The following is a 20421-nucleotide window of genomic DNA, read 5'->3' on the forward strand; positions in this document are numbered from 1 at the left end:
TCCAAAACTAGAGGCCATAAGTTTAAGGTGAGAGGGGAAAGATACAAAAGGGACCTAAGGGGCAACTTTTTCACACAGCAGGTGGTGCATGTATGGAATGAGCTGCCAGAGGAAGTGGTGGGAGGCTGGTACAATCACAGCATTTAAAACGCATTAGGATGTGTACATGAATAGGAAGGGTTTAGAGGGATATGGGCCAAATGCTGGATGATGGGACTAGATTAATTTAGGATATCTGGTTGGCATGGATGAGTTGGACTGAAGGGTCTATTTCCATGCTGTACAGCTCCGTGACAGAATCCACATTGTGATCCTGGGAGGAGTTTTTCAGCATGTGCGAGGAGGCAAATCAGGAGGATTTTTTTGCAGTGTTCTTCCCAGTGATATCTAGTAGGGATACCTTTCCATATGTATTACAATCAGTCTTAGGTACTTTCTTAGGATGCTCACAATAATAACATCTTGGAAATCCCCAGTTATGTTATTGTCCTTTGAGATGAGGAAAATAAGATCATATAAATGAGCCAAGAGCTCTACCATATTTTAATATTTCTGCAGGGGTTCTGTCTGTGCTGGCAGTCTTGTTGATTCTCATCTGTAAGGTGGCTTTCTCAACCTCATGCCATCTTTGGGTTACGCTGAAATGTTGGTGGCTTGCATGCTGTGGACTGAAGAGAAAAAGACTGGTGAAAACAAATGTAAGTCCCTTAAAGTCAGAAACAGGGGAATTTATAATGGGACTCAAAGAAATGCTGACCAACTAAATGCACACATTGGTAAACAAAAAGCCAAAAGAACTGCGGATGCTGGAAAACAGAAATTGCTGGAAAAACTCAACAGGTCTGGCAGCAACTGTGGACAGAAATCAGAGTTAACATTTCAGACCCAGTGAACCTTAAACCAAATACTTTGGTTCTGTATTCACAAAGGAGAACACAAATAACATACCAGAATTATTGAGGAACACAGAGTTTAGTGAGTAGGAGGAAATTAAAGAAGTCAGAGTTGGTTGGAAATGGTGTTGTGGAAATTGATGGGAGTAAAGGCCAATAAATCCCCAGGCCTGATAAATTACATAGTACTGTACTTAAGAAAGTGGCTCTAGAAATAATGGGATGCATTGGTGATCATCTTTCAGGGTTTTACAAGGTCAGGAACAATTCCTACAGGTCAGAAGGTAGCTAATGTAACTTCCCGATTTTAGGAATGGAGACAGAGAGGAAAATGGGAATGATAGAGCAGTCAGTCTAAAGTTGGTAGTATGGAAAATGCTAGAGTCCATTATGAAAGAATCAATAGCTGAGCATTTGGAAAACAGTAGCAGGATCAGACAGAGTCAGCATGGATTTGCGAAAGGGACATCATGCTTGACAAGTCTATTGGAATTCTTTGAGGATTCAAGTAGTATAGTTGATAAAGGGAGGATAGTGGATGTGATTTATTTGGACTTTCAGAAGGCTTTCGACTAAATCCCACTTTTGAGAGAAGACAGTTTAAAATTAAAGCACATGGGAAATAGGGGCTGTGTAATGAGATAGACAGAAAACTGCTTGGCAGACTGGAAACATGGAAACACAGAAAATCGGTGCAGGAGTAGCCCATTCATACCTTTGAGCCTGCACCACCATTCAATATGATCAAGTCTGATTGTGCAATTTCAGTATCTCACTCCCACTTTTTCTCCATACTCCTTGATCCCTTTAGCTGCAAGGACCATGTCTAGCTCCCCCTTGAATATATCTTACAAACCGGCCCCAGTAGCTTTCTGTGGTAGAGAACTCCACAGGTTCACACCTCTCTGAGTGAAGAAATTCTTCCTCATCTCAGTCCTGAATGGCTTACCTCTTACTCTTAGACTGTAAGAGTGGAAAGAATAACCAAGAGTAACGAAGAATAGGAATAAACAGGTCTTTTACTGAATGGTAGATGGTGACTATTGGGATGCCACAGGGATCAGTGCTTGGACCCCAGCTATTCGCAATATGTATTAATGGTTGAGATGAGGGAACTAAATGTAATATCCCCAACTTTGCAGATGACACAAAGGCGGGTGGGTGTGTTAACTGTGAGGATGATGCAGAGATGTTTCAGTGTGATTTGCATAAACTGAGTGAATGGGCAAACGTATGGGATCAATGTGAGGTTATTGCACTTCAGTAGCAAGAACATGAATACAGATTATTAACTGAATGGCTGTAAATTGAGAGAGGGGAATGTGCAATGAGACTTGGGTGTCCTCATACACCACTCACTGAAGGTAAGCATGCAGATGCAACAGGCGGTAAAGAAGACAAATGGTACTTCGACTTTCAAAGTGAGAGACTTTGAATACAGGAGCAGGGAGGTCATGCTGCTCTTGTATAGGGCCTCGGTGAGCTTGCACCTGAATCTTGTGTGCAGTTCCAGTCTCCTTATCTGAGGAAGGATGTTTTTCCCATCGAGGGAGCGCTGCAAAGGCTTACTCGTCTGATTCCTGGGACGGTGGGACTGATGCATGAGGTAAAGAACAAAGAAAATTACAGCACAGGAACAGGCCCTTCAGCCCTCCAAGCCTGCGCCGATCCAGATCCTTTATCTAAACCTGTCACCTATTTTCCGAGGATCTGTATCCCTCTGCTCCCTGCCCGTTCATGTATCTGTCTAGATACATCTTAAATGATGCTATCCTGCCTGCCTCTACTACCTCCGCTGGCAACACGTTCCAGGCACCCACCACCCTCTGCGTAAAGAACTTTCCACGCATATCTCCCTTAAACTTTTCCCCTCTCACCTTGAAATTGTGACCCCCTAGTAATTGAGTCCCCCACTCTGGGAAAAAGCTTCTTGCTATACACCCTGTCTATACCTCTCATGATTTTGTAGACTTCGATCAGGTCCCCCCTCAACCTTCGTCTTTCTAATGTAAATAATCCTAATCTACTCAACCTCTCTTCATACCAAGCAACATCCTGGTGAACCTCCTCTGCACCCTCTCCAAATTTTCCCCAGGGCTTTTCCATTTACCGTATAGTTCGCTCTTGAATTGGATCTTCCAAAATGCAACACGTCGCATTTGCCTGGATTGAACTCCATCTGCCATTTCTCTGCCCAACTCTCCAATCTATCTATATTCTGCTGCATTCTCCGACAGTCCCCTTCACTATCTGCTACTCCACCAATCTTAGTGTCGTCTGCAAGTTTGAATCAGTTAGGATTCTATTTGCTGGAGTTCAGAAGAATCAGAGGGGATCTCATAGAATAATATAAAATGTCAACAGGACATGACATGTTAGATGCAGGAAGGATGTTCCCAATTGCAGGGGTGGACCACAGTCACAGTCTGAGGACATGGGGTGAACCATTTTGCACTGAAATGTGGAAATATTTCTGCACCCAGAGAGTGGTGAGTGGTGGAATTTGTTACTGTAGAAGGCATTTGAGGCAAGAAAGAGTTGGAGGTAGTACTTGGGGCTAAAGGAATCAATGGATTTGGGGGAAAGCAGAAACAGGCTTTTGAATTAGATGATCAACTTTTATCATAATGAACGGTGGAGAAAGCTCAAAAGGCCAAGTGGCCTACTCCTGCTTCCATTTTCTATGTTTCTGTGATAAAGAGCAAGAGGATTGAGATGCAGTGAGGAGATTGAGTGATATTTTCAATGGGTGCTGACTGCCTTTCTGTCCTTGATGAGTGCCACTCCATTCTTAGGGTCTCAATGGGTTAAGTCTGTGGATGTTTGGGCTGTAGATGGGTTTGACTGCCCTGAAGAATTCATGAGCATCATGCTGTCAACCATCATGACACCAAAATTATGTTCCACAGGGTAGCAGTCTTTCTTTATGCATCAGAAATGAACAATGTAGAGCAGGCACCTCAAATCCCTTGAGAAATATCACCAGCAATATTTCTGCTATATTTTGTGAATTCCCTGGCAGGATGGACAGCTTAATCTCAGTTTCCTTCCTCAGGACTGCATCCTCAGTATTGAACCATTGGTTGCTGTTAACTAGCTGCATATGGAGACCATATTGCCTGCATGGTTGATGCATGGTCTCCAAAGCAGACTCTATTCTGAGCTTTGTCCTGGCAAGTGGTTACCAGGGGGCAGAGGGAATGCTTCGAGGACATCCTTAAAGCCTACACTAAAAAAAAAATTACTGCTCCTACCAGTCATGGGAATTTCAAGACCAAGATAATCCCAACTGAAGAAGAAGCATCCACAAAGGTATCAGGCAGTTGGGTGTCTCTGACAGGCCCCGATGGAGGTCAACTGCAAACAACAGAAGGTCTGACAAAAACCTGAGGAACAGCCACAAGGTGTGTAGATCCTGTATTGGGTTATTTAGTCACTTCAGGACCCTCAATATCAGATTGGAAAAAGGAATGCCTTAGCAGAAGATTGTTTCTGGGAGATTTCTTGCATCATCCTCCATGATGACGGATGCAAATTAATTATTTCGCTTCTCTGCTATTTTATTATTTCCAAGTATAATGGACTTATGTTTGTGTTTTTCTTTATTACATTCTTCAGGAATTTTGCAGTCATTTTTACGTGTTTTGCTTGTTGCATTCATACCTTATTGTTGCTTCCATTATCACCTTCACGATCTTTCTTTGTTAACTTTGAAATGCTCCTGATCCTCAAGTTTACTACTTGTTTTGTCAGCTTTACAAATATCCTCCATTAAGGTGATGCAAGGTTTCACTTTCTTTGTTAGCCATTGCCTCACTTTTTGCTTTAATAGAATGTATGTTTGTGAAAAACTGTATAAATATTAGATAATGCCTGTCTATCATCAAAGCTCTTAAAATAGTTTCCCAGTCCACTACAGCCAACTTGCCCTTCATAACTTCATAGTTTCCATTGCTTAAATTCAGAGCCCAATTTTTGGATAAAAATACACTATTTTCAATATTAATGGGAAATTCTGTCATGTTATGGTCATTCTTCCCTAATGGTTCTTTTACAAGATTATTGATTAGTCTTTTTTTCATTCAATAATACTAGATCGAAGATAGCTTTCTCAACATGTTGCTCCAGAAAACCAACTTGAAAACATTCCAGGAATTTGCTTTCCATGGCATTGCTTTCATTACATTTACCCAGTTTACATATTGATTGAAGTCATGCTTGATTGCATTGCATTATCCTTGTTGCATGCGCCTCTAATTGCCTGATTTATACCATGCCCAGTATTACTAATACTGGTAAGAAGCAAAGACTTTCCAAAGAAACAGCGAAGGAAGTAGGGGTGGACCTTGGTTAATGGCAGGTATTTATGTTTCTGTGCAAACGTGACAGATATGTGTGAAAGCTACCGCTGAACAAGTGTTTTTACATGCTTTATAGAAGTAAGGTGCCCCTCAAATACCAACTACATACTCTGCCAGATATCAATACTGGAGGACACCATGAGGCAGAGTCCTACGTTTGCAGCGGTGAAATCAGTAATGGTTTTTATTATAAGGAGAAAGCCTTCTGTAGCTGCAGTTAACTGGTTCTCCCATCTTTCCAGACAGGCTGAAAATCAAATGAAAAAGTATTGTGCTGTATTTGCTTTGATACAGACAGAGGGTGTAGTGAAGGGGAGTACACAATATACCCTCAACAGGACAACTATTTGATGATAAGTTAATTAAAGAATGCATTCTTTCTAAAGTACTCCTTCATTTCTCTGTCAAAATAAAATCCCATCTATTGAATTATTTTGTATTAGTTTTCTGAAGAGGAATGAATAAAATTCAGATATCTAGTCTTTGTTTAAAATTTACAGTCTGTCCCAAATGTTGTGCATGGTTCAGCTGAACATAATACATTTTTAACTGGACTGACTCCCTGCTTGATGATTTGTTCATCTGTTGCATCCTTAAAATAAAAGAATACCTTAATCAACTTTAGGTAAAGATTTGAAGGTACACTGTAACCTCTCAGTCTGGAAATCTGTTGTCCAGAAATACATATTGTCCACATTTATTTTGGAAGACTTCCAGCATCCTGTGCTTTGGGAGTGGAAAAATGCTAGATGTATGAAATGAGCTGATGTGTTTGGATAAATCAAAACATTTTTATTATTGCATTATAATGATTTATCACTATTTATGTTTCTGTTAAAGATGCATACATCAACATTGTTGTCCAGTTCACACACATGTGGTTAGATATTCTAACACCACTCTATAATCCAAAAACATCTAGAATCCAACAGTCACTTGGGATCAAGCAATCTAAACTGGAGACCTTACATTTTAAGAAATATCCACTATAACCAGACTTTAGGAGCAGTTGGAATCTTTGAAGGTTCATCATACAAAATAAAACAATGCAGATTTAAAGGTGACTCTGATCTTTGTACTTTGAACACAGGTGCTGCTGTGGACGGCTAGTAGGTGATCACCCTGGCTTAGATAACAAATTACCAGTCTATTTATCAGCTCACAATGATGGAGAGGAGGAATGGTGCATTGAGAATCACACCATAGCAAGTCCAACTGATTCTTTCGGTACCATAGATTTCCAGGATGGCGCTTACTCCTACCGTGCTAAGGTTGGTTACATTTCACAGTTACACAGCGCATGGAGCTAACAACCCTCATAAGCATGTACTGCTCCCATACGAGTGTATTTAATTATGCAAATAACTCACTGATCCAGATTTTAACAAATCATCTCCAGTTCAGACAGGGAGGCACTTAACATTAGGGCAGTCAGTTACCCCCTCCACTTACTTACCTTCCTTTATAGTTCAAATTGAACCTGTTATTTTGTATTGGTGAGTGTGAAACAATAAAAAAAGACCTGCATCTTCTCTGATCCAAATAGTTTTAGAAGGCAGCAATATCTGGCATGTAGTGTTGGCTTCCCCTTTAGGCCAAGGGAGCTAGACTGTGAGCTAGGAGACCTGAGTAAGTTCTAAGGTTTAATTTCAGATTTTCCTGTGGGCCCGAAGGAGCAAGTGTGATCCCCAGTCATTTTTTCTTAGTCCCATTTGATTCGGCTTTTTCCCCCTTAATATTTCTAATGAAGGAATAAGTTTAGTTATATAGCTCTTCAGTGCCGATATTCCTGTTATAGTGGTATATATTGGGAGTTTTCATGCAGAAGTATTGGGTACAGTTGTTAATCCACATGTGTAATGTAGCTGTAAATGAATTGTTGGAATCATTTTTCCAGTGGAGGGGATAAAATTTTTACAATTTGACAAGTTTGTTTTTAAATGTCCCAAAAATGATCTAAATGCTCTCCCTGTTACATTGCAGATTTACTACCTGTATTCTTGCAAGGTTTCCCCAGACCTAATTTTTTTTCCCAACCCAATTCTTTTCCCCCTAATTGACAAGTCCTAATGGATTGTGTGGTCCTTCGCAGTAGATAGAGAATTTCCATTATAGTGCGATCTGTGATTTTGTTATCTTGGGGAGATCCTTGCCCCTAACCCCTGTGGATAACAATGGTTATCTGTATTAATATTTTCTATTAGTGTCTTTTATCCATTACCTCTACAGGGCTTCATTCACCCAGATACTATGAGGAGGGGTAATCTCAAAAGGAAGGTTTTCCAGGCATTGACGAGGCCACATGAGGACCAGTCTCAGAGAGGGTAGGGTGGAGAATGGCAAGGAAGGACACATAACTGTCCTGCATGAGGCTCAGCTATCTCCAGATGTTGAGACAGCAGAGATGATGAAGTCTATTGCTCTCCAGGAAGGCCACCCTGATCATTGTGTCTTACTACAGGATAGAATGAGACTCCTGTGGGTTAGCGAATTTCAAAGAGGTGAAAACAAAGAAGATTCGGGATGTAGTGTTCCCCTGACCTTTTTGTCCTTTTAAAAAGATCTCAATAAAGACTTTATTCCGTTTAATCAGTCCTGCTGTCGCTCCCATTTTACACTGCATTGTCCAGTTATATAGTAACCAGTGGAGAGGCTGAAGAGCTGAGTGTCCTAACGCCCCTTGAAATGAGTGGCTCGCTAAGCTATTTTACAGATCATTTAAGAGTTAATAACATTGCTATGGATCTGAAGCCATGTAGGCCAGACCAGAAAAGGATGACAGATTTCCTTCCCTAAAGGATATAGTGAATAAGATGAGATTCTTCATAGTGAATATACGAAGCCAACAGCAGCAGCAGGATGGTATTCAGCCATAATCTGTCATTTCATAGACTGGCATATCCCTCACTCTATAACTACTACCAAGCCAGGGAATCACACTTGATTCAGTAAAGAGTGCAGAAAGGCAGGCTGGTAAAACAACAGACATGCCTGAAAGTAAGATGTCAAACTGTGAGGCTACAACTCAGTCCCATTTGCATGTTAAATAATAGAAGCATGTGATAGACAGAACTAAACAATCTCTCAACTGCTGGATCAAAGCAAATCTCTACAACCAGATCACATCCAGTCATAAATGGTGGTGGACAATTAAACAACTAACCAGAGGAGGAGGAGGCTCCACAAATATCCTCATCTTCAATGATCAGGTAGCCCAGCATGTCAGTTTTTTTTTTATTCATTCATGGGATGTGGGTGTCACCTGCCTGGCCAGCATTTATTGCCAATCCTTAATTGCCCAGAGGGCAATTAAGTATCAACCACATCGCTGTGGGTCTGGAGTCACATGCTGGCCAGACCAGGTAAGGATGGTAGTTTCCTTCCCTAAAAGACAGATGAGTTCTTTCCCCAGCAGTTAATGATGGTTTTATTTTTTATTACTCCCAGAATTTTATTGATTTCACATTCCACCACCTGCCATGGCAGGATTCAAACCTGGGTCCCTAAAACATTACCTGTGTGTCTGGATTATAGTCCAGCGCTAATACCACTAGATCACCCCTTTCCTGAAGTGCAAGAGACCAGGCTGAAGCATTTGCAATCAGCATCATCCAGAAAGTGGATGGCCATCTGGGCCTCTTCCTGAGGTCCCCAGCTTCACAGATGTCAATCTTCTGCCAATTTGATTCACTTGATGAGATGTAAAGAAATAGCTGACGACATTGGGTGCTGTAAAGGCAATGGGACTTGACAACATTCCAGCAATAGTACTGAAGATTTGTGCTCCAGGACTAGATCTGTCCCTAGCCAAGTTCTTCTTGTACAGCTACAACATTGGCATATACCCAGCAAAGTTGAAAATTGTCCAGTTAAGTTCTTACACACAAGAAGCAGGATAAATCCAACCCGGCCAATTACTGTTCAATACGGTCATAATCTTGGTCACCGTGATAGAGGGTGTCCTCAACAGTGCTATAGAATAGCACTTCAAAAGAAATAGTCTGGTCAACCACACTCAGTCTGGGCTCCATCAGAGCAATTCTTGAGCTGATCTCAAAAGGTGAGGTGAGATTAATGGCCCTTGACATCAAGGCAAAATTTTCTATTAGTTAGAATCATAACTAGAGGGAGTGTGGTTGTGATTGTTGGAGGTCAGTTGTCTCAGCTCCATGACATATCCATAGAAGTTCCTTAGGTTAGTATCTGACACAGTGGCATTTATAAGATGTCCTGCAGCAACACATCAAGGCTTTTTCTACAGTACTTTCCCTAACCAAACTCCAACTACTTAGAAGGACAAGTGGAACAGGTACTTTAGAATCTGCAAGTTACCCTCCAAGGCATGCGTCATCCTGACTTGGAACTGTATTGTTGTCCCTTCATTGTCACAGGGTGAACATTCAGGAACTGTCTTGCTGATAGCACTGTGGATATCCGTGCACCAGCTGAACTGCAGCAGCCCCAGAAAGTGGTTCATGACCACCTTTGAGGGCAATTAGGGATGGGCATTAAATGCTTGCCTGACCAGCGATTCTCACATCCTGTGAAAAGAATTTTAAAATGTACGGGACTGAGGGCATTCCACTGACCGGTCTGTTGGTTCATACTGTCCTTGAGAACTGCTATCCTTTTCGTAGAGGAAGTCATGTACGCACCTGTCGAAGCACGGCAGCTTTCACAGCCTGGATGGACTCCAGCATTATCTCTGCATGGGTACACTAAACCTCTGAAAGCGTCACAAAATGTTCCTTGTCTCTGGTTGCAGTTGTAACTTTTCCATGTAACAGCAGTTAGTGGGCCACTTGAGCATCTCATGTACATGACCATTTTGGAGGGATCTGGTAGGATCCACAAAGCCAGATGGATGTTGTTCACTGATGTAGGTATCCCTTAGACAAGATGTGCTACTTTATTATCAACTGGGCAGTCACCAATAATTTATCATTGTAATATTTTTATTAAAATATAATTAATTTAATCTATCTTATAATATATAACAATATATCTTGGTAAGAACTGTGATATTATGTGACAAATCAAATATGGAAGAGCAGGAAAGTCTAGAATAGATTTGCAGATAATTCTTTGCAACCTAGATGCTTGTATTATTTACTTGCCACATGCTCATGTTGGGGTTGGCTAGATGGCTGGTTTGTGATATGGAGTGATGCTAGCAGCATGAGTTCAAATTCCCATACTGGCTGAGGTCACTGACGATCCTACTTTCTCAATCTTGCCCCTTGCCTGAAGCATAGTTCCCCTTAGGTTAAACTCACTACCAGTCGTGCATGTGTCTCTCTGTCTGGGACTATGGCTGCTACAATGTGCTATTGTTGTTTGGGTCTTGGGGCATTACTGTCTTTAGGGATGGTGCCCTGAAACAACATGCACCTCCCGTGGCAGCGATTTCAATTTGTCAGCTGGCAAGCATAAGCTTGGTAGTGCAGCATTCCTACTTACTGTAAGATTTGCTTTTGCTGTTTCAATTGAGCTTTACTTTTTGTTTTAATACTTACACAATGTAGAGAAAATCTGCGAGCAATCAGAAACTCTTTTTTAGAAAGATAAATTATTTTTCTCTCCATATTTGCAGCCTTGGGTAGAATATTTAAGTGGATGCTTGCTGTTAAATTTTCCAAATAGTTTCTGCCAAAAATGCAACAGGACAACATAATTAGTTCGATCATTTGACAATACTGAATAATAATTTTCTGAATAAGATTTTCTGAATAATTAACTGAATAAGATTTTCCTAACAACAAGTTGACAATACTTTATTTTGTATTCGCTCTGAATTCTCTTCAGTATATTAGAGTCTCATACGACACGGAACTGCACCAGTTGCTCCATTTGATGTTGAAGGAATGGCTAATGGAACTACCAAAGCTACTAATATCTGTCCATGGGGGGAGCCAGAACTTTGAACTTCCTCCAAAGCTGAAACAAATCTTTGGGAAAGGACTTATCAAAGCAGCTGAGACTACTGGGGCCTGGATAGTGACGGAAGGCATCAACACGGGTAGGTTCAATTCTGTTGGTCACATTTGAGGTTCAGATTTTTGGAAACCAGAACTATTTGATTACTTAACAAGTATGAAATAGTACTCAAAACGCTTTGATTTGCTGCAGTCGTAATTTTGTAAATTTTCAGAGTTGGCGTGTTTCAAGGTAATGATTTGTATTTTATCCATTATTCTGGAAATCTAAGAGAATTTTTTGACTCATTTACGTAGTCATATTGACAGAGGAAGATATGATTAGTTGTTTTTCATTTTAGAAGAAGATTGTATAGAGATTAAACGTTATGGGAGTTGAGGCCTAATTCAAAATGTAGTATATGAGCAGTAATGGTAAGGCAGATCTCTGATTTAAAAAAAAATGCACTGTTGACTTAAAGTTCGCTCTTCTATAATGTTACGCATTTACAATGGGTGATCTCAAACCTCCAGTTTGACTCTCAAATGCATTTTGACTTGTTTTGTTGCCCATTTTGAGATGGAATGTTAGGCATCAATTGGGTAGAATTTTATTTCATCTGGTTATGGATAGAGACATCACTCGCTAGCTCAGCATTTATTGCCCATTCTTAATTGCCCTTGGGGAGGTAGCTGTCTTCTGATATTTGTCTGTGTGGCATAGGTAGACCCAAAATGTAGTGAGTTCCAGGAATTTGACCCAGTGACAATGAAGGAACAGTGATACAGTTCCAAGTCAGTTGGCTTGGAGGGGACCTTGCAGTACAGCAAGATGAGCAGTCAATCAGATTAAACGTTTCTCCTATATAACAAACCAGAATATAAAAAGCATTGACTATTATCGATTATTTTCATCGTTTCAAGAGAATGAAATAAATATTACGTCATGTTCATGAAATTAAAGTGGGAAATAAACTACCTTAAACTTAAAAACAGCTTCATTGTTTGCAACACATATGAAATGGAATGTTATAAACACTCCAGACTTCAGAACTTAGTTTGTCAGGAGCAGAATTTATGGCTTACTGTTTATAATACAGTTAGACTTCTTTCAACAAGGCTTAATATTTTCAATGTGTTTTTACAGTGAGGGTAATGTGTAAAGAATTGAAATTCCTACTCTGATCTTCACTGCTTTGTACTGGGGTTCTTCACTAGGGCAGTCTAGATATCTACCTGGGACATATAGTAACTTAACTGAAGTAGCATTGACACCACTCAAATGCCAGGCAATGACCATCTTCAAACGAGAGAGAATCCAACACTCCCCAATCCCTCCTTCCTAATTGTTTGGAAATAAAATGATGAAGAGAATTCTTCTTAACATACTGCAGCAACTCCTTTCCCTCTCCAACTGTAGTTGTACCAATTTGTCGTAGAATAATTAACGTCACCCTCTTTACCTACACTATTCTTTCTCTGCATCTCTGTAATTTTTCTACAAATTTGCTGCTCTACAGTTCTCTAGTTGGTGACATATAGATCATATCCAGTAGGCCATTGGCATCTTCAATGTTTCTTAACTCTAACCAAAAAATTTAGTCCTTGACCCCACCTAGACATCATTGCTCTCAAACACTCTAACCTGCTCCTTATTAAATTCTGCCATTCCTCCTTCCTGTCTTTCCTGAACACCTTGGGTGGCAGGTGGCTCAGTGGTTAGCATTGCTGTCTCACAGCGCCAGGGATCTGGGTTCGATTCTACCCTCGGGCAACTATCTGTGTGGAGTTTGCATGTTCTCCCTGTGGCTGAGTGGGCTTCCTTCGGGTGCTCCGGTTTCCTCCCACAGTCCAAAGATGTGCAGGCTAGGTGGATTGGCCATGCTAAATTGCCCGTAGTGTTCAGGGATGTGTAGATTAGATGAGTTATAGGGGGATGGGTCTGTGTGGGATGCTCTGAGGGTTAGTGTGGACTTGTTGGACTGAAGGGCCTGTTTCCACACTGTAGAGATTCTATGATCTTCTATGACCTTGTATCCAGGTATTTTCAGCACCCAGTCTTGTCCTTTGTGAGCTAGATGTCCATTGCCACATCATATTTCCGAAAACCAAAAACAGAAATTTCATGAGGAAACTCAGCAGATCTGGCAGCACTTCTGGAGAGAGAAACAGAATAATGTTTCGAGTCCAGTGACCTTTCAAATCATATTTCAATGTGGATATCTGCAGTTCACCAATCTTACTTAGTAAAGGATGTACATTGAATCAAATGCATCGTAGATCTGAATTAGATCTTACTGTATTTCCTTTTGAACTGATCACATTTAATACCTATACTATTTCTTACTCCAGTACTATCTATCTCCCTCAAACCGTTCTGCTCTGCACCCCCTCCCCCCCTATCATTTTATTAGTCATGCATTCCTCGATTTGCCCTGGTATTTCTGTATTCACTAGCATATGGCTCTGGGAATAATCCAAAGATTACTACCTTTGATATTTTGCTTGCTAGTCTCCTTCCTAGCTCCCTGAAATCTGCCTGTAAGTCCTTTTCCCTCTTTCTACCTACAAATATGGGCCACAATCTCTAGCTGTCAATCCCCTTCTGTTAGAATGTTGGGTAACCACTCAGTAACAACCCTGCCCTTGGCAGAAGGAGGCAACATTGCATCCTGGATTCATGGTCTATCTATATCTCTAACTAATTATAGAATCCCCTAGCAATTTTCCTTTCCCAAAATACTCTATGCCATCACATCTGGACAGCTAATTCACCTATAGTGGAACTGTAAACTTAGCTCTGTCTATAATCCACAGGTGAACCATCACTCATACCAGTGTTCTGAGTGGAGGCAGTGACATAGTGGTAATATCACTGGACTAGTAATCCAGACCCTGAGGCTATTGTTCTGGGGATATGGGTTTGAATCCTTTCATGGCAGATGTCGAAAATTGAATTCAATGACAAAGAAAAGTATCTAAAATCTAAATCTGAGATTAAATGTAACTGCTGTCAATTTTTGTAAAACTCATTGTTCACTAGTATCCTTTAGGGAAAAGAAATTAGTAACTCCAGACCTATAATATGATTGATTCTTAACTGCCCTGTGGGCATTTAGTGATGGGCAATGAATGCTGGCCTAGCCAGTGCTGTCCATATCCCATGAATGAATTTAAGAAACTGAGTACTTGTTATAAAGTGGACTGCATTCACAGAATGTCTGCACTGCTTTCTTGTCCTCCTTTGGTGGTGGCCACCATACTATCTCTGCCTGTGTGCCTTTAAATGTGTGGGGTGAGCCCCTCTGGAAACTCGGAATCTACGTAGGTCTCAGCCTTGATTGTACGAGAGAGAGAACAACTGCTGCTTAAACTTCTTCTACTGATGATACATCTGAATATGAAGCTCCCAAGTGAAGTGGATTGTGCATCGCACAGGATAGATCCTCTATGAAACTAAACTGAACAGAAATAAAGACTTATTTAGGATTTATATAACCAAATTTAACTAGTGTTTATGAATTTATTAACTAATTTTAAGTTACATACATTTAATTTTAATATTAACACAATAAAATCTCCCCACTGTAAAGATCACAAAGTAACATTTTAATATTTACCGGTCAGTCATCCACCTACTGCCTTTTGTTAGTGCTGGACTTGTTTGTGTTAGTGTTGAAGCTCTGTCTGATTTGCACCTTGCAGGTCTCAGGTTTGACTTTATCTTTCATTGCTCCTCCAGTAGTCCTACAGGAACTACAAGTATTTGGTCATTTATCCCAATATTTCCTTTGTGGTTGAGCACAAAATGTTGTCTTTAATAGTCTGGTGCAGCACTTCGCGTATTTCTTTGACATTAAAAGCTGTAAATAAATGCAAATTGTTATAGTCTGGTCAATCATTTTTAATTAGATTAAACAGCAACTGTGTTCTTTTTCTGACTCTCTAGCTACAGTATAATTAACAGTCTTACTTCTTTTGAAATTAGGAACTTCTAGACATGTTGGAGATGCAATAAAAGATCACACGTCCCCATATTTACGAAAGATCTGCATAATAGGGATTACACCCTGGGGAGTCATAGAAAATCACCGAGATTTGATTGGGCAAGATGTAAGTGACCTGTGACTGACTAATCAAACCTTTCCGTCTCAAATAACAGAACAGCATTTGTATTTCACTCTAGTGAAGGCACTGGTGATGTTACTGGACTTGTAAACCTATTATCCAGGTTAATAAACTGGCTTCAAATCCCACCATGGCTGATGGTGAAATTTGAATGTACTAAGTAAAACCTGGAATTAAAATCTATTCTGATGGTGACCATGTAACCATTAGTAACAGCCCATCTGGATCACTGAGGTAATCTGTTGACTTTACCTATTCTGACCTGCACGTGGCGCCAGACCACAGCATTGTAGCTGTCCTCTGAGATGGCCTACCAATTTAGTTGTATCAAACCACTTTGAAATATAAAAGGAACTTTCCATTGTCGGACATGCTAAAAAAAATGAAAGGAATGAAATGGGATGGACTGCCTGACATCAGCCTAGGCACTGGAAGTGACACCAGCAAAGTTAGTCCTGTTGACCCTACCAAATCTTCCTTACTATGATGTGAGTCTTTTTGTGCCAAAATTAGGACAGTTGTCCCTCAGACTAGTCAAACAACAGCGTGACATAGCTACACTCATCCAAGCATTACTATCTTGAGTAGAACAGGCCCACCAGAGGTGGCAGGACCATGGTATACAGTTAGGAAGTAGGGAGTTACCTATGAGTCCATGACATTAACTCTGGACCTCATGAATCTCACAGACAAGGAAATATTCTGGTAATTACCATATCCCACCCCCACCCCATAGCTGATAAATTCATATTTCTCCATGTTGAACACTAATTGGAATAAGAACAGAGAACATGCTCTGGTTGTGGATTTCAGTGCCCCATCACCCAAGACCAACTCGGAAGAACTATTACTGACTGATATGTGCAAGTCCTGAAGGACATAGTTGCTAGATTGTGTCTGTGATAGGAGGTAATAGAGAACCCACAAGAGGGGAAAAAAATCTACTTGATTTTGTTATCATTAATCTATCAGTCACAGACAGTGATGGTAGGAGTGACCACTGCATGGCCCTTATGGAGAAGAAGTTACACCTTTACATTGAGGATGCCCTGCAACATGTTGTGCAACATTACCATGTGGTAAATGGGAAGGTTTTGAACAGATCTAGCAACTCAAGACTGTGCATTCATGAGATGTTGTGGGCCATCAGCAGCAGCAGAATTATATTCAACCACAGACTGTAATCTCAAGGCCTGACATATCTTCCATTCTATGGTTACAATTAGGCTGAAGGATTAATTTTTATTTCATGTAGAGTCCAAGGGAGGCATACCAGGAGCAGCACCAGACATAACTAAAACCGAGGTGTCAATTTGATGAAGCTACAACACCGGATTATCAGTAAACAACAGAACTGGCATGTGATAGAGTTAACTCCTCCTACACTTTGGGAGAAAAAGCCCCAGCCTCTCCTTATCACTCAAAACTTTCAATCTCGGTTACATCCTTATAAATCTTTGTGGCATCCTTTCCATTTTAGAAATATCTTTCCTGTAGCAGGGCGACCAGAACTGCATGCAGTATTCCACATGTGGCCTGACTAATATCTTGTACAGCGGTAACATGATGTCCCAACTCTTGTACTCAATGCTCCGACTGATGAAGGCAAGCGTGCCAAATGCCTTCTTTGGCACCCCGTCTACTTGTGACACCACTTACAAGGAACTATGTACCCGAAACCCAAGGACTCTCTTTATGACTCTCCAGGGCCCTATCATTAACTGTGTAAATCCTGCTGTGGTTTGTCTTACCAAAATGCAACATCTTCGAATTATCTGAATTAAACTCCATCTGCCACTCCCTGGCCTGCTGGCCCAGTTGATCAAGATCCCACTGTACTCTCTGATAACCTTCTTCACCAAGTTGTAGAACAATGTAGTGCTACATGAATGGATTTTCCTTCCATTTTAATAGCCCTTAAGTATGAAATTTAAAAATAACACATCCTTTTCCAGTTTTGTTTGTGTACAATTGTCAATTTCTTAGTAAGTGAGGGAAAACAATTGAAAGTTTTTTGAACGCTCATTAGTGTCCATGCATCTCACAAAGTAATTTCATTATAACAGCCTTCTGAGGTCTTCAAATGGAAACAGTCAGTGGAAACTCGCTATAATGGTAGTTTGCTGAGAGGCATGGCAGCAATTTTGGGCCAGGCCAGCTTCTATTAGAAATCTAACTTGCACTGGATGTAATTTGGTTTTGAAATTTCACAATCTTGTATATGGTTTGGCTGATTGCAGATGAATTGCAGTGGAAGTAATAGTGGATGGAATAGTGGAAATCCCAGCTCCCAACGTATGTGCAGTTTATGGGAAACTAATTTGCGCTTAGCTTGTACAGACCTCATAGAGCCATCCACAGTATGTAGACTCACCTTACTTCAGGTTCATACTGACAGTAGCAAGTTCATAATCAATGCAAAGATTCATATCTAAACTTGAAACAAAGTTTTAGGCCCTGGCATCTGCCAGACTGCATTTCAGATACTTTTAATTACTGTGTTCAGAGATATTATGACACATCTTTGGAGGACTTGAACCTGGACATTTTAGCCTAGAGTAATGGGCCCTATTGCATGACAAGAGCCACCACACTATATTTTAAGCTATTAATTTGTGAACAGGCAGGAACATAGTATTAATTTTGAAAGTTTCATCAATAGTGGGATACTAGTGAGAAAAGTTCTGCCTGGATGTATTTAAAATACTTGCAGCATAAAAATGTTTAGGAGAGCATTTCAATTAAATGTTTCGTCATCTAACAGACAGGTATCTCTGAAAGCTAATATGGTAGATACATCAATTGTTCAACTTGGCCTTGTTATGTGTTGTAAAATATCATCTCTAGTTTTACAGGTACTTGGACCATGTATAAGGAGTAAAAGACCAAAGTTTTTATAATGTTTTAAAGAAACTTGTATATATGCATTTCCTCAGGTAGTGCGACCCTATCAGACACTCGGTAACCCATTGAGCAAGCTGACCAGTTTAAATAGCAAGCATTCCCACTTCATCCTAGTAGATGATGGAACTGTTGGCAAATATGGGAATGAGATGAAGCTGAGGAGGAAGCTGGAAAAATATATTGCACTTCAAAGAATCCATACTCGTAAGTATAGGCAACCGACCACTGTGCTTGTGTTTGTGGAGAAGGTGAGTCCTCCCCTTTCCATGTACATTGACAAAACCTGAATATAAGGATCCATTTGATTGACCTTTGACCCTAAGGAACATCTAATTTCCTCATTGTAAAGACCAGAAAAAATCAGGTTGCTAGGGCCCTGCTTTATTTACTTATTTTGGAGGTTTCTCGTGGAGGATGTTTGGTCATTTGTGCCAGACCTTCCTGGCCCCTCACTTCATTTCATTTTAGCAACAGGAACTGAATTCACTGGAACAGTGTACATGGAACATGGCAGCACCATATTTGAGTCAGGATAGTGCATGGCCAGCCTGCACCACTTTCCCATTAAACACATGCTGGAAAGGGTGTCCAGTGAAATGTAAAGCCAAAGCTGATTCCAGACCCCTTCCCTCTGACAAAGAGGTTTGCCGAAGTTCCAAGTGTAATTGAATGATATTTAATGAGTATAAGACAGAAGATCAGCTGTCCAGGCTGTTCCTTCACACGCAACAACAAGCATAGGGGGAGTAACCCTTACATATTCCCACATGGTTGGGTCCAATTTTAATCACCAGCCCCACCACAGGGACACCTTTGCTGTATGGGGTTTGTATTATAACAAATTGGTTATGCTATTAGGGATTAAAATGCGGGCCACTGATATACAGTGATTAAATAGGTCTTGTTCATTCTTATCAATATTGCATTCTGACATTTGTTGCTTTGGGTATTGAATTCCATGTCTCTTCATTATATATACAATGAAATCTATTAGTTGATTATCTTTATTGCCTACATAGAGATATTATTTGAGGTACATGTGTTTAAATATTTTGTTTTGCCATTTTTAAAGTTGAGTGTGCACAATACATTACATACTTTACGCTTACTTTCAAAATCAATAGCCTTGTGAGATCTTTTGATGCAATTAAGGTTTTTTTCTTTTTTCCCCAATGTAGGGATGGGCCAAGGTGTCCCTGTTGTGGGGCTGGTGATTGAAGGTGGACCTAATGTCATCCTGACTGTGTGGGAATATGTAAGGGATACTCCCCCTGTGCCTGTTGTTGTATGTGAAGGAACAGGCAGGGCAGCTGATCTCCTGTCTTTTACTCATAAACACACTGCGGATGGTGGGTATGTTCCTTGTTCATATGTTATTTTATAAACAGGAATTTGCAGGATAGCTGAAGTTTGTATTCTACCAAAAAAATGTTGTTTATGTTATTGGCATTAGTACTGGGACCATGCTCTAATTAAATAGGTTAAAGCCATATTTTTTATTAACATTGTATTCTGAAATTTGTAATGTTTCTTTGGGCATTGAATTCCATACCTCTTCGTTATTCGTATCATGAGATCTATGTTCAATTGTCTTTATTTTCTATATAGACATATTTGATGTACATGTCTTTAAATATTTTATATTGCTCGTTTCAAAGTTGAGAATGCTCAGAAAAATTGGAGTTAGATATCTGAGGTGAGACTTTTTCTCATCTTCATGCTGCAGTGCTTAAATTGTTTGTATGCTTATGCAGCTAGCAGAAGGGTCGGGGGTGTGAAATGGGGGCCAGAAGACACCTTCAGGAGAAGCCAATACCTAGTACGACATCAGGGTAGAAAACATTCTCAGAGATGTTTAGCACATTGGAGAAGAATGCAATCTGGGCAATTAGGATGACAGAACAACTGAAAAAAAAATTCAGGGAGCTGAGCCTGTTTCTCTACATGTAGAGATATTAAATAGAAAGGAAGTGCTGTTTCAGGAAAGGAGTCAAGGATTTATATCCACTTCAAGTATTAGTTGGCTGTGACAATGATTGGCACCTCCTTGAACCCCAAGATTTTTTTGTACTGCAGTTTATTGACCTCCCAGATCAGCCAAGATCATATTTTAAGAGTTGAGCCCTGCTTGCGCTTAACAAGACTTCTTCAATAGATATAGTAGGAACTGCAGATGCTGGAGAATCCGAGACAACAAGGTGCAGGGCTGGATGAACACAG

The 20421-nt window shown here is 40.3% G+C and overlaps 1 protein-coding gene across 1 annotated transcript in view; it reads left to right on the top strand.

Annotated features, from left to right (window-relative positions):
- The window catches only part of LOC109928628 (transient receptor potential cation channel subfamily M member 6-like), a 172628-nt gene that overhangs the window by 36824 nt on the left and 115383 nt on the right, over window positions 1–20421 (top strand). The window contains exons 4-8 of the mRNA XM_048593519.1: window positions 6345–6525; window positions 11060–11273; window positions 15158–15282; window positions 18234–18405; window positions 19380–19554. Coding sequence (XP_048449476.1) covers window positions 6345–6525; window positions 11060–11273; window positions 15158–15282; window positions 18234–18405; window positions 19380–19554 — 867 coding nt within the window. The remainder of the gene's footprint in view (window positions 1–6344; window positions 6526–11059; window positions 11274–15157; window positions 15283–18233; window positions 18406–19379; window positions 19555–20421) is intronic.

This window comes from Rhincodon typus, chromosome 3 (assembly GCF_021869965.1).
Source record: "Rhincodon typus isolate 14 chromosome 3, sRhiTyp1.1, whole genome shotgun sequence".
NCBI lineage: Eukaryota > Metazoa > Chordata > Chondrichthyes > Orectolobiformes > Rhincodontidae > Rhincodon > Rhincodon typus.